The 15,159-nt window shown below is 38.0% G+C and overlaps 2 protein-coding genes and 2 long non-coding RNA genes across 6 annotated transcripts in view; 2 read left to right on the top strand and 2 right to left on the bottom strand.

Annotated features, from left to right (window-relative positions):
• Positions 1-1,355: 1,355 nt before the first annotated feature.
• LOC111248054 (modifier of protein aggregation 4) lies at positions 1,356-3,188 on the top strand. Of its 3 annotated transcripts, none has more exons than XM_022799777.2 (3): positions 1,356-1,493; positions 2,326-2,512; positions 2,766-3,188. In XM_022799777.2, exons 2-3 carry the CDS (start codon positions 2,410-2,412, stop codon positions 2,858-2,860), a joined length of 198 nt encoding a protein of 65 aa, XP_022655512.2. In that variant the 5' UTR covers positions 1,356-1,493; positions 2,326-2,409; the 3' UTR covers positions 2,861-3,188. The 3 variants fall into 3 exon arrangements, with proteins under 3 accessions (XP_022655512.2, XP_086841963.1, XP_086841964.1); XM_086985837.1 differs by having other exon boundaries at positions 1,416-1,573; XM_086985838.1 differs by having other exon boundaries at positions 1,447-1,603.
• LOC147756825 (uncharacterized) lies at positions 1,449-2,326 on the bottom strand. Its single transcript, XR_015325422.1, has 2 exons — positions 2,179-2,326; positions 1,449-1,972 (listed from the first exon to the last, which is right to left on the bottom strand). It is a non-coding gene; the product is annotated as an uncharacterized LOC147756825 (long non-coding RNA).
• A 3,021-nt stretch (positions 3,189-6,209) lies between the features above and the next one.
• LOC147756824 (uncharacterized) lies at positions 6,210-10,527 on the bottom strand. Its single transcript, XR_015325420.1, has 4 exons — positions 10,111-10,527; positions 8,824-8,961; positions 8,362-8,550; positions 6,210-7,965 (listed from the first exon to the last, which is right to left on the bottom strand). It is a non-coding gene; the product is annotated as an uncharacterized LOC147756824 (long non-coding RNA).
• An 84-nt stretch (positions 10,528-10,611) lies between these two features.
• Positions 10,612-15,159, top strand: part of Chd64 (transgelin calponin-3) — a 29,302-nt gene continuing 24,754 nt past the window's right edge. Inside the window, exon 1 of the mRNA XM_022796927.2 lies at positions 10,612-11,029. Coding sequence (XP_022652662.1) covers positions 10,976-11,029 — 54 coding nt within the window. The 5' untranslated portion in view covers positions 10,612-10,975. The remainder of the gene's footprint in view (positions 11,030-15,159) is intronic.

Raw genomic sequence — 15,159 nt, 5'->3', positions numbered from 1 at the left:
CTCTTGCAAAACTTAGCCTATTAGGCGCCCTGAGCAAAAGCACAGCTTCACGCCGTCTCTTCGTCATCTACCGAAACTTTGTTCAGCGCACTCGTGTAACAGTTGGCCTCTTCCTAACACGTAATACGAGTATTATTCATGAGCAAACTAGCTTGAAAAAAATACCCCTTAATACCAGTTAATTATCAACAACTTATCGTAGCTGTTTAAATATCTGTTCCAACAAATGCAATGCACCCGGAGAATATACGCTTCTAGGATGGATTGACACAGCAATGATATACTCTGTTTTTGAAATAAATCTAAAAAAAAATTGCTTAAATTATTAATGCAGCCTATAGTATGTATATATATGCTATTAGAGGTACTAGGCAAAATGTAATTAGTACAAGATAATCTAGAGAATGTTTTAAGTAAAATACGCTCTTAGATGGTAAAAAATGCAAACGTGTAAAAAAGACTAACTCAAAAAGACTCAATACATTATACGGCAAACTTGAATTGAAAGAAATTCAGTTGAGCAATGAAGGCATCTATATTCGCAGCGTAAGCATCTCGTGAGCTGGCAAAACGAATGGTTTCTGGGTAAAAGTGCTTCAAAATAAAACCTAAATGCACATTCTACTCATAAGAAGATAAGCTCTTTTACATAGGAAACACACTGGCCTACACTAGTAAAGTCTATTTTAACTCAAATCCAAGGCTAGTTTCAATACAAACGATTATAGTTTACAGAAAATCACACGGCGGGAAATTATTACGAAAGAAACAATGTTAGGGTTTGCAGACACAAAAACGTCAAACCTTTTGATTTTAACCAAATTAAACATAGGCTTTTTTTGAATGCTTATAAATCATTATAGCGAAATCTTTGTTGATTAATATTACCATTGCAAACTTGTCGTCAGAACGAGATACAGCAATATTACCTTTTTGATTAGCTTCTTTTTCATTACCGTTTCACATCTCATCAAACATTTTTATACCTAAGAACCTTCGGTTCGATTTAGCTTCTTTAATTTCAGTTATTATTTAGCCAAAATTAATAATTTACTTTCACAAACAGCGTGTGTGACGTCTTTTGGAAAACTGCATAGTTAGATAAAACAACAAAACTGAATTTATTAGTTCAAAATTATCTTCAACTCTACTCCTTTCTAGTTTCCACAAAGCTGAGTAACTTCGATTGATCGACGTTGTAATATCTAGTAATTGTTTTCGAGATCCGCGCGAAAACAAGAATTGCTGAAGAAATATCCTATAACAGCAACGGTATATTATCATTCAATGCGTGCTAGTCTAAATGTTTTATTTGATTCAATCGAATAACAAACCATTCATTTCAGGTGATGCCTCTTAATCAAGGAATTAGAAAAGTTGCGCGCGCTCATTCAGATACCTTTAGCTGTTCCGAGCATTTCCCGTTCCGTGCCAGCAGTAGTCCGACATTTAAGCGATTTGTTTGTTCGCCATCTTTGCCGATAGCGGATAAGGTACAGGAAGAAGTTTCTCGAAACTTTCATGAATTAACCCCCACAAAAAACTGGTTCATTGGTGTGCCACCACATTTGGGGTAGGTTATACTTTACTGCATCGAGCGAAGGTGAATAACGTACTTCTCATAAAAATATTATCGTATAGTTACAAATTATCGTTTTGGCAGAATTCCACCTTCCAGGTGCTGCAGTCGCCTTTAACTGCTCCGTCATCTTTAGTATTTGATTTCTGTGTAGAAATATGATTTTATTTGGCTTCGCCATTTGGCCATATCACTCGAGATGAGGCATCCATTAGTTATAAATGCACACTTTACCCAACAAACTGATACATTTACCCATGTTTAGGGGGGTTCAATCGTGATTATGTAATGTTTTCATCCAGCAACAACTGGGTAACTCCCAGACGTCTGAGAAAACTGCTTGAGTGATGCCGACTTGACTTTTTCGTGTGGTGTTACCCATTAATGTAGATACTAAAAAAATCAATAGACCAAAAGAATTAAACATAAAACAAAAATATATAGGCTTATATACAGATGATAAAGAAACGTGACGCAATTTTGTAGTTATATTTTTTATTGATTTTACTTAAGCCCGCTAAGCTGTATTATCATATATATAGTATATATATATCATATATATGTATAGTAAAAAAGCAAGGTTATAAATCGTAACTTACGTGAAAGCGGCGATATATAAAGTAAGCGAGACAGGATAGCGGTGCTTCATTTAATTACGAGTGTACTGTTGGTACTTTATGTAGTTACCGCCTCTCCATGAGCCATCATGTGGACCTCGTAATTTAATTTGATTCTTGCAATTTTAGGTGCTCCTTGGCCAGAGTACGCTTCGAATCTTTGCCACACCGTATTCCCGTTGGTCAAATTTTGGTATTGTATTATTGGCTGCAATGACTCGCGGAAACCAAAGGGATCTTGCTCGCGAGAAGAACCAGAAGAAGCAACTAGAACTTCAGAGGAAAAAAGGATCCTCCCAAAAGGACGGGAACAAAGGTATGTTTCAACACATTTGTAATACAGTAACGAATCTTAATCTCATCTGACAACTGACATGAAATTTTTTTCTAAATAAGAAAAATAATTCTGCTATACATTTTCCGACTCGTTTCTTTACACGTACTCCGGTGGTTATCTTTTTAGATCTTCTTTGATTATTTTAGCAGAGATATTTATTCGAACTGACTTAGGCGATATGCACCTAAATAAGCCATGTTATGCCTTTTTGTTTCGTTATTTGCTTTCCAAGGTATGACGCTTGAAGAACGGAGACAACGTGATGCAGACCAAATGCGGCTCAAGCAACAAAAAGCCGAGCAAAAAAAGACTCTTGATTGTAAATGAGATTGAAGCTCCGACCTAGTGCATACCAGGTGGGACAGAAAAATATGAAGCCACCTTTATTCCGGATTCGATCTAACCAAAGCTAACATAATTCACTCAAAAAGCGTCCGTGATAAAAGGCGAATGGAACAATACTAGAAACACAGTGGAACAATACAATTGATAACAGCAATCATTACCAGGGACAAAGATGTTTTCGGAAGTACTGAATATACGAGGCCAAGAGAATGTGTTAATGTGTAAATAAACGTGATTATCGTGTGTTCTAAATAAATCCGACCCCGGACCTGAAGTCTGATATTAAAAACTATGCGTAATTTCAAATTTCTTAGAGTTTTTTCATTATTTTCAACATAAACGTATTAAATTATACAGCAGTGGAAGAAGTAAAAATACGCTCATTGTTGGTCGAACATATGGATTGTATCTGGCCTGAATCGGCGCAGAATTCTGACAATTTTCAACCTGTTGATACGGTTCGTGTAACTGAAATCTTGCAAAACAGTGTGTGAAATATATAATTGCAAAAGTATGTCAAATTAAAATTGTTACGTAAAACATAGCTAGTGTAGTAACAGACAATTTGAGAGCTCGCAGATTATGTTAGTAAATTTATTACAACAACAAACCCTGGATCACTTACGTAAACTTTTGTACGTTATTGTAGAAATATATATATATATATATATATATATAATAGTTATTTACCAACTTGGTTATAAACAACCATTACTCAACTAATTTTCCACCAATGTTTGGCTTACTTTCACTAGCGTTTTTCGTTAAAGCAAAAATTCTGCAGTTTAATCGAGCTGCATCTTAGGTGATTTTGCATTAATGTGCGGGAACTCGCTTTAAATAATAGGACAGCACTGCAAGTCTAACATCTCTAAACTGATGAAATGCTACTACTATTCGAACGTCTACTAGTGAGTACAATCTTACCTTGCCCTAGATAATTAATATGTATAAATGTATTTTATTTCTCAGTAAGTCGCCAGGTGGCATTCTCACAATAGATATCATCATTCGCGTGCCTCGGGATACTGTCGCATATCTGATACATATCTGAATACAACTACCGTCACGTTATATTTTTAACGCTGATTTTTCGAATTTGCATATGACCTAAAGAGGAGCAATCTAAACAAGTCCAGTTTTTATACATTTGCAGTTAAACCCCACTGCCTAACTGATTTTTCTTTTAAACTTCCATGAATCAACGCAAAAATGGGTGCACTATACATTTTAAAGACATTCAATTGCTATAGAACTTTTGAGGAATCTCCTTAAAGGATGCAGGAAAATTCAAAGCTTAAACTTCATACGTGCGCAAATCGTTGTAAAGACACGTTTTCAACATATTGACTTCTTAATATGCAATTTTTATACACTTCTGATAGTTCGCGATGGCGCTTCGTGTATATTGCACTTGAACATTTTCACTTTTCGAAAGTTTTGGAAGAACCCAACGTTTTGCTCTATAGCAGCTAGTCGCATCCCTATAGTGACTCAAACATTAATTGGCCTCTTTGAAATCGCTTGGTCTACATTGCTTTCTTTTAACGCACTTAGTTCGGTTATTCGTGATATTTATTATGAACCGAAATCTAATAAGTATTTCCGGTAAACTTGGGACTTGTTTAATGATACGTAAGTTATTTTTGAGAAATTTCTTAATAATCAAAATCAACCGAACAAACAGGCTATGCATATAATAAAATTCAGTTGCATTGCAGCCATGCAGTAAGTAAGGACTACTCTAAATAGACGAATAATTGACTACGAAGGGTAACCACTGTACAACCTTTAATCTCACAGCTACAGCACATTTTTGGCTGAACCGGATACTTTTACGTCCGTATCGAGACCACATAGCTATTACATTGAAATTCTGTTGTTTGGAGATTGGAAAACTTCGTACTTGTCTGTGTTATGAAGGGCTCTAGATGTTCGCCGATGCCCGAACTAATTTGAACGGATTAGTAGACAAACTTATTGCTCCTGTTTAGGTAACGTGTTTAACCGCTGAACATAAAGACGCGTGTTGGTCTGTAGTTGAAGCCGCGCGTCGATAGACTTTAGCTCATGTTGGGTACCAGCCTATGTCTAGGCTTAAGTACCGAATGCAAAACACAAAAAATGGTCTAAATATTACTTTCGAATGATGCGTACTTTTGCACGGTTAGAGGCAAACCACAAGTGTAATTTTTTAGTGGCGTGGACAACGTAAAGAAATGTTCACGAGCACAGTGGAGATGAAGTTCACGAAAAATTAACGGATCGTCTCCCAAAACGCTCCATTCTACTATTTGAACAATTTTCCTTAGATTAGGCGATTTCGTTCGTTCAACGGTAAAAGGTTTTCGTGGCAGAGTCGCAGGGTTTCGTCGTGAAGAGACGCAGACTAATAAGCGTCAATCGAAATTCCATAAACTGGCCCCAAAATAGTTCCGGTTGCTGAACAAACATAGAAATCATATAAAAGAACCTTTTTTTATTTTTTTTTTAATAGGACTCAAGATAATACATTTAAAGTACACGTAGAGTGACACAAACCTCGCTACGGTATTACTCGCTAAATTTTGATGTCTTTAATTAGTAGTAAAAGGACATCCGACATTCGAGGATGTGCACCAAAGCCACGCTAACGTATAGAAGGGCTGTTTCTCGTGAATTTGAGGTAGCTAAAATTGACTCAAAATCAACTCGAAAAACTCAAACGCTTCATGGGATTGCACTCAACGGCGCCCTCGTCTATCGAGGTTATGAAACGACGATTCAGTCTTTGCCCTTTAATGAATGCCTTGCTAGCTAGTAGGAAAATTTACGGAAGGCCGTACCAATCTATACATGGATGGTGCTGTAAGTCTCTAAATGTTATAACTACGCAGCATTCATTATAAATTAAGGAGCATTGCGAATTTTCGTGGACCAACCAAACCAACCAAGAATGAACATTTCGGTGTCCTTACGTAACTTCGCAAAAAACGCGGTAAGCAAATATTCATTTAGATCTATCGAGAGTTAGTCATGTATGTTCATACGAAATATGGTTGTGCAATAATTTTCTAATCTAACTGATAAAAGTGAACATAATTTTATATTAATTCTAAATAGCTGTTATAAGTCCTTTGCTTCACCGTTCGAAACGCATCTATTCTGTCTGTGTGGTTGCGAATTGTAGCATATGCGTCCCATAAGGCAAATGAGTTTCTGTGTAATTAAAATTTTGCGCTTCTTAATTTAATATTACCTTTACATTTATTAACTATAACAATCCATGCGTATGATCTTTCTTAATATAAGACTCGTGGAAATATATTTTAAGGTTTTTATTGTGAAAATGAGTACCCTCTAGTATGCGCTTTCCATTACAATGCTTCCTTATCGGGTTAAGTTCACCTATTGTAGTTAACCAGAACCATTAGGGGCGCTTCCAATGTTATTTGGATTTTTAGCATAATTATATAACGCTAATCGAGTTCATCTGGGCTTTTTCAGTAAATAAAAAAAGCAGGATTTCACTTGCGTTGTAACAGCTAATTAAGCGACTATGTATACGAAATTACTGCGTATGATTTCCCTTATCCCTTGACAATTTCTTTATTCTTTTACCGCGAGGATTTCTAGTCTAGCGCCTTGTTCAGACAGTTCTTGAGAATACCTCATCAAATGTACGGTTACGAATTTCATTTAGTAAATTGAATATCACGGAAATGGTAGTTCATAGAAGCAAAACCCAAATAAAAACAAAATAAAGCGATACAAAAGTAATCTTTTTTTCTAGAGCGGCACAGATCACCTTTGTCATGCGCGGCCTGGCATGGAAAATCTGCCTTAACTTTTGGTTTAGGCGTACCTCCCGGAGCCCCCAATTCTTTCTTTGTTCCATATTAATGTAGAGACTCTACCTTTTTGTGTAATTCTGTAGTGACTACGGCTGCGCGGTAGCACAAGATGCAAATTAGAATTAACAAGTCGTATATGCTTAAGCTGTACTAAGCTGTAATTAAGCTTCCTAATTTCTCAAGCCAATACAATCAAAAGGAGACCATTGATATGAAGTGGCTAAGAACATAATTGCATCCACGAATTATTTGCCGATAGCTTTTTTAGAAGAGCTTTCAGGCCGTTCCCAGATAACAAATCGGTGTATGATGCCTCTTTAAATCTAACATGCCATCTTAAAATTTAACAAACTATATAGAACAATTATCCGAGTGATCGGACCTACGCCTTACACGATACAAATATACCGAACTGCTTGGCTTTAAAAGAAGACATATTGAACTACATTTTCTACATGCATTGAACGAACAATCTAATACTGATATACTATGTAATACTAAGTCCAAGATTCGCTGTCCTTCGCCTTTTCAAGGTGGTTTCTATGATCTAATGGTGCGGGATTAATTTTGCATTGTAATATAATATAGATAATATTGAATAATAATATAGATTGCGCATACTATAAATGCTAAAAAAGGTAGATGATAAACAGTACAATGTTCTTATCTGTCGCTTTAAAAAAAGATTATAGTTCTGGCTCCGAGTTTTTTTGACAATGGCTACAAATTAGAGGCATAAAATCGACAAGTTTAATTTAGAAATCGTTCAGAATTTCGTTTCGAATGAAAAGTTCTCGGAAACAAACAGGTGTTTGTTCCATGCACCTCAAGTGGCTTGCGTGCTCAGTTATCACGCGGATGAATGCGTGAGCGAGTGAACTAAAACCACTGCAAATACAAAAGCAAGTTTTCGCTCGACAAACATGATTGTTAAATTATCGAGTTCGACAGAACTGTATGCCAAGCCCCCTTTCCTTTCATTCTTCTGAAGTTAACTCATTTCTGTCATCTATCATTTGAACGGGGCTCCACACATAAATGCATTTTTCTGTCATCACGGCCCAAATTAGGAGGAGAGTAATATTCTAGATCATCCGCAACGTACTAAAGTAGGTTGGTTATGCATGCGCGTCTCTTTCGGTCGCAATCCGATTTTGCTTGTCGAAGCAAATAATACATTTTTTGCGTGATCCATGAGCGCAGTTTCACATGTACAATGCGCGGAAAAACATGTCCAAATAAGGCGCTGTTGCGCTGCAAATGGAAACAGCAATCGAAATAGTTTCTGCCTGTGAAAATTGTTGTAGTTGCAATTTATGTATGAGAACTACAAATCTTTTATAAACATTACATTTGCAAAACCTATGATACCCGTGACAACGCATTCTTATTTGATTCAAACCTTTCCCTATAGAGGAAAAAAGCTTAAATCAACTTGCTAGTTTTATAACCAATCTAGTGTATCGATATGGCTATTGGGTCCAATTGGGTACGCTAAGTTCCGAATGGGTTACTACGACGCCTCAAATGAGGAATATTTGGAAAATATAATACATATAAACTAAAAAAGTGTGTGTTTGCCCTTCCATAACTCACATGAACTACAAAATTAATGAGCAAAAAATATGAATAAATAACTGACACACATACCGAAAAAGAAGCTGATGAATAAATAACATTTTAGTGCTCGCTGTTGGCTGAAGGTTGTCGCTTATCGCAAATTAGCGGCTAGGGAAGAGTTTCAATACGGCTATTCGCTTAGACAATACTTGACTATACAACCGTACCTTCTTCTTTAAATAATGTGCCGCATGAAGCACAGTGCTCCCATCGCATTCCCTATATAACAGCGAATAAGTTCCACATAAGTGGAGTCGATTAATAATGGCCTCACCGGACCTAGCACGATTCTGTATACGTGTCGTCGCCTTATTGAGCATTTCCTATCACAAACGCTAGACTGTTTTCCTAAGCGTGCATTATGAGACCGTGCGGATTACCAGTAACAAAATGTGTGTGTATGAGCATCCAACATATCTAAAATGATTTTTAATATTTCAGAAAACGCTCGAATATTAATAACCAGTATTAGAAATTCAACTCTCCGCTTACATGCTCCATCGACTTCGCCTGATGAAAATTTTGCTTGCACCGTAGTGAGAGCGAATGTACCAGTTACCATGTTGTAGATCAACAGATAGATGCTGCCAAAAGTGGGTTCTGTCCATCAGCCTGCCAATGTAAAAGCATCTACAACAGCACAGTGTACAATAACAATAAGTGTGTCAATTTTGTTTACCATAATATACTGAATTTTAACACTTAAAAACTTTCTCATACAGACAGCATTAATAGTATGAATAAACGTTTTAATAGCATAAATTAATTAGTAGATTTCATACACTCTGTTTTGTATATTTGTCATTTAAAATATCAACAACATTTGTTCTTATTTGCAATATATGGGCATTATTGGCCAATGAGAGTTTCGATAAAACAGAGATGGACGAATTTTGACAGCTGTGGCAAACTAAAATGTCTGCAGAATTTATTTTAGGTTTAGAACAAAGTACTCGGCCCGTTAGGGAATAACTTTAATTATTTTTCATTTTACGTGGAAATATTGGGTTCGTGCGGAGCTCGAATTATGAAAAAAATTTCAGATTTTATGAAATATATTTTGTCAGCCGTCACATGATTGTTACAATAGAAAATAATCCTGAAATACCTCGATGAAAGCTGCTATAAGTATGTAAAGCATTTAAAGCATATAGAAGCATATAATACTTATATTTCGCACTGTATAATATACGAAGGATTCTGACGAAGATTCAGGTAAGTACACGGCTTTCAGGGGCAGGTTTATTAAGTTCATATTCATGGTAATTTTCCATTAGAGTATGATGTGAGGAATCAGTACATGCAAAACCGTCTTCAAACAGATTACTACGGAACAAATCGATTTCATTCGAATATATTTTACAATTAGTGAGTTTTAAGTTTGTTCAGCAACTCAAATCTTCGTATGTACCAAATATCTTACATAAGAGTACCCGTTTAAACCTTACACCGGATTCTTCTCTGCATTTGTTACAGTTTTTTTGCCATATGTATCAGTTTTGCTATGTACTGTCAACGGACAAGCCTGAGAATACTGTCTCACTTTACCAAATACCTAAACGATATCAGTGAAAATCAACATCGTCGTTGCTATAAGCTTAAGATAGCTAGCTAGACAATTGTCTTGTGTAATTGAGATGCAACATTTTACAGATGATCACTTTCGTCGCGTATTGATATACTGCGGCGTGGCCTCCTCTCTACAAATCTAATTATGTTGGCGGTTGCCGTCGCGCCTGACGTGTTGTCTCCATCCGACAATTCGGCATACCAACATACCTTCTTAAGCACTTCTGCCATCCAACCATTATCCATCCAATTATCTAACTGACCTACCCAGGGACCTAATATCGTCTTATTACGATGCTTTGGAGCGCCGTCCTTTACTATCAGCGCAGTTTTTTTTAGTCGTCGGTAGCAACACTGTGAATCTGTGTCTCTCTGCTGTGCGTGAGAGAAGGTGGTTTTCAACATGCGTTTCGTCGCGACTGCCAAGCGTCAAGGTCGCCCTGACAGTGGCCGCTCCCTGCGTTCGTTTGCCCTCACTCAATTTAGCAATTGCCTTTACTGCGCCCGCTGAACTGTCACTCATAGCGTATGCCATCATCCTCTCTTTCGGACATGCGTGCAGTTCTATATGTATGCCGGCACGTAAACATCAGCAGCGCCCTCTATGGCCCCGTTTGGAAGCAAGACCCTGACAGCAACAAGGGGGAGGTCCAATGAAGGCCCTCGAAGTGATAGGGGTGACGTCAGTGCTGGTTCATGGCGCCGCCGCTGCCGCCGCAGCCCGTCGCTTATTCTCTTGCCGCCGAACGGAGAGATGTGCTCGGCCACGATGGACTATCCACAACTACAATAATAGCAGTACCAGCCATAGTGGTAGCATTACGAGTTGTGCCGTTGACGGACGTGGTTCTAGTGTTCGTTCATTCACAGATTGTCTGTCTGTTTATGAGTGGAGTGCCCTATCGCAGCGCGTAGAGCAGTGACAGCAATATAATTGGCATCGCTTTGACTGATGAATGAACTCTGAGTAACGGGATTTGTTCGATAGAAGGAACGAAGCTTCGAACGACAAACACAACAAAGCCAAAAGACAATATCTGATTAGGGAAATCACTTCCTGATACTATAGTTAATAATGGCAGAGAACCGTGCTCCAAAGAGTGGACTCGCGGCTGAGGCCCAAAAAAAGGTAGGTGATGAACGCTGAAAAACAGACAGCGAAACTAAGCTAAGTCAAGCCAACGGAATCGTATTTGTGTAGTACTATGAGATGTTACAAACGTGCTTGCCTTCTTCTGGCTGCTCTGCTGTCGCAATCTGCGTGCGTGTATTATAAATAAACTGCCTGTGGTTACGTTAGGCGTGATTGTTTTTGACTGAGCGCGTGTTTGTGCGCGGATAGCTTAAAAACTGTAATTGTTACTTTATCCCCCTGCGGGTACAGTTTTGTCGTTTACCATGTTCTGCCGTTTCCCTGACCACAAATAGCCACACGTCACTGCTACTGGCGGAACGGATGCAACGCATCTGCTGGGATGTTGATTCGGTGAAGCGCCATGTCATCGTCGTCATGAATCGATTGCGCGAAATAGTGACATCATACGATTGTGCGATTGGTCCATGGACTAAATATTAAACAAGTGATTTGCTACGCTGGCGATTTTTCTAGCTCTTAGGTGTAATAATCCTTATTAATAACGAAGACACCGTATGTGGGACATTTTTAAATTCGATGTACGTGCTTTAACTGTTCGCATTTCTGATACCTTTTTTCTGTGTAGGTCGAGTCAGTTTTCAAAGCGTTTCCTCAGTAAAATTGGTGCTTACTTTCCAACCTTCCCTGTTGATAAGTTCGATTCGAATAAAACAAGATGTGATTTTTTTTGTACTACGCTGGGTACATAAACATGTTATTACATTTGTGTGATTTTTTGTATTATGCTATGCACATAAGCACGTTATTACATTTATTATTAGTTGTAGATAATACATCGGAAGTACGATTTGAATAAAAAATGTGATTTTTTTGTATTACGCTGGGTACATAAACAATACGCTGGGTACAAAGTTCTTATATTCACTGTTACTCAACCACTATATACCACTTATTATTATTCTTATTATTATTTATAATATAATTAATTTATAATATAATAAAATACGGTAGATCAGAATAGCCGAAAATTAAATATAATCATATTTTCTTAATCATAATCAGCTTAGCTGAACTTATTTCTTATATGTTGGCGTGGTAGCTTGAAATGAATCCGCTGGTGAAAAAGCGAGGGGCCGCCGGTTCAAGCCCCGTCAGTGACACATATTGCATGACAGGTATGAGTAAGCAAAGAAATATATTTTAAATGTCTCTCACCTAAGGCACTCTTGGATGTTTCAAATCTGTATGAATAATAGTTATTTTTTTAATCTCTCAATAATATGTATAAGATTATAGTTTGCCATAACCAACTATGTAATCTGGATATAAAAACATGCATTAGTCTGCAACTCATTCCGTGTTTTAGGACATTCGCTTTGCGTTGCTCCATTAGGCAACTATTAGACGTAACTATGCTTAAATTACGTTACGTGACGCAGGCTACAGTAGCATATATCTACCAAAGTTAAAGTTTGCGGCGGTCAAGATAGATCTTTGGTAACACACCAAAAGCTCTTCACTGCTTCAGATTTAACACAGCAGGTATGTAACGCCAATACAACTGCGTCTTATAATGAACGCTGCCGTGTATAGCCATGATCAACATTAGTAGCCGTAGAGATTCTGTTATCGAAAAACTCAATCCTGAGTTTTCCCAATGAAAACAAGAAAGAGTGTTGGTTCTGGAGATGTGAGCGCGAGCTCCCCATCGCGCAAGTCGGCCAGCTGTCTTTCTTTGAGTACTAATTCGCATGATTTATAAAGTGTCTGGCCTCTAGCCCAAAGAAGGTCACTACACATTCACGGGTTGAAAATGGGATTGTTTATATTGTACGTTATGCCTTTGTTTTTCTGCCTTGTTTCTTCTGTTATTGAGGCACATAACAAATCAGGTCAGTCGTATACTTTCGTTCAGCTCAAGTGTGGTGCTTAAGTTCACATTCGCGCATATAAGAGATCATACGCCTGACGTTTCCGTTCACAAAGACGGTTCACGGCCATTTTATTCGTCCCTGAACCATACCATGAGTCAAACGAAGTTCGGAAACGACCAGACAGAAATAATAGAATTCGAGGTAAAAAAAAAAGCGAGTCATAGAAGCGGCAGCAGTAGTGAACCGCGGGCTACTATTAAGTAGTGGCAGAGTCCACGTTCGATCCTTGGGGCGTAGGCAAGTGTACGACCGGCAGGTCCACAGAAGGTCTATGCTCAACTAAACGAACGTATTAATTATGCAACTCTCATTCGTGTCCGTGCTAACCGTTCAAAGCAGCGGGAATTTAAGCATATGAATGAGTCACACCAATCGGAAAGCGGCAGACGACGTCCGCATAAAACACTGGGTAATAACGAAGTTTAATAGTGAGGAGCGCATTTTCGCCAATCGAAACAGGAAAGCAAAATTGCTAAGTGGCACCACCGCCTCACTTTAACACTCATAACATTTTATACTTTATGTGTGTCAATAAAAATATTTTTTTTTTTCAAAAAATGAATAACCTGTACTGGAGTTTAAACTTCATACCCGTTGCGTCACATGTTACAATACATCTTGGTTACAGCCCCCTTGGTTACAGTCTCAGCTCGTTCAGTCTACAAAAGCTTTGATCACAATGTATGTCTTTCGCGTCATTTGGGAAGATCGCGCAGTGGAGAACTACGAATAAGCCTCCTCTCTAAAAGGAGCACTGGGACTACACACCATGTCTCAAAATCGCCTCGTGTATCTCCTAGTCCTAGACCCGACTTGTCGCTTTGAGTTCTCAGTAACTGAAATCGCTATGATAGATTGGAATTTCTTTGTCCCGAATGTGATAACGAGTAGAAAGGGTCGAACTTCCTAAATAGACAATATATTGACATTTGCTTTAGGTTCCATAGTATATTCGAAACTAGATTTCCATGACCCCGACGATATATGTGCTCCAGATTGTGACAAGATCCACACTGCGCGGTGACCCATCGTACCATCTTTACGAAGACTGGCAAATACTTCAAAGTAGCTTTGTAAACTCAATAAGACTCGGATAACCCATATGACAGGATGTGTCTTTGTATGGCTGTGTATACCCTCTTTGATACTGGGATACAAAAATTGTCGACCCGTATTTATATTTAAGTTTGAATGAAGATTATGAGTACTACCAGCAAATGTAAATAAATAAAATTTGATTTAATGCGGTTAGGTTGAATGCTTCGGCAAGCAAGCGTTTGCTGTCGCAAAAGGTGTGTTAAGATTATTTTGAACTAAAAACATGACTAACATGAACTAGTTCATGTATGTATTGGTAGATATTACCTAGATTTTGTTCGGATCAGGAATTTGCATCCGGCAAATGGTAAAAGAGGGCAACGAATAATTTTTCGTAAACCCCAGAAGCCCGTACAAAAATGGCAACGTTCAACAGCTAAAGCTTTTAACTTAAACTACCATTTTTCTTCAATATGCTGCTAGTTCTAATAGGAGGCGCGCTAGAAAAACACAATGAGGATCGTTTTGTGATTTCGCTGAAAATTACCCTCACAGAGTAGGAGTAATGATGATTTTTCTCCTCGTCACAAATGGGGATTGGCACAAAATGTTGACATTATAGATTCTGTCAAATGGACGGTTTCTGTCGTTTGGTCGATACGTACCTTCAAGCAGCAGTTCGTCTATCCTCAGCGTACAATAAAGGACTTTTGAACTTTTAACCAGTTGTTGTTGTCACTGTGAAAATTGTCACAGCTCTGAGATGACTAACTAGATTTTTCAGAGTAGTCGAAGCATAATACTTAGGAACTCGAAATATTCTGATGTAATTTCCGCGAGAACTAGTTCGGGCGCAAGCATCACGTCCCTTCTTGCAGTCGATATTTAGCTTATACATATAGATTATCGCTTATGGCTAGTTTGGCGTACACAGCATTATGCTGGTGGGAATTCGCTGAATGCCTCTTCTCGCATAAAGAGTAGACACACAATATGTCAGCTTCGGTGCGGCGCTCAGCAAAAAAATAGGAAAAGTTTACTTTTTTTTTCTCCGTATGGTGGCACCAAGGTCTTAATAGCTGCACGTCTTAAGTGTAAGGTTCCACAGAAACCATTACCTTCCGGTCACATTTTTCGCTCTTCACACGTTTGCTTACCAAAGTAAGTGTCCACACACAGATCTATATGTAC

Source organism: Varroa destructor, unplaced genomic scaffold, assembly GCF_002443255.2.
Source record: "Varroa destructor unplaced genomic scaffold, Vdes_3.0 BEIS01000003.1, whole genome shotgun sequence".
NCBI lineage: Eukaryota > Metazoa > Arthropoda > Arachnida > Mesostigmata > Varroidae > Varroa > Varroa destructor.
The sequence above is the reverse complement of the archived record's forward strand: the minus strand, read 5'-3'. Positions and strand labels throughout refer to the sequence as shown.

Excerpts from the sequence above, each read along its gene's own strand:
- LOC111248054 (XM_022799777.2), top strand. The coding sequence starts at position 2,410 with ATGACTCGCGGAAACCAAAGGGATCTTGCTCGCGAGAAGAACCAGAAG. Across the intron at positions 2,513-2,765 it reads CCAAAAGGACGGGAACAAAG|GTATGACGCTTGAAGAACGG; the intron begins GTATGTTTCAAC and ends TTGCTTTCCAAG.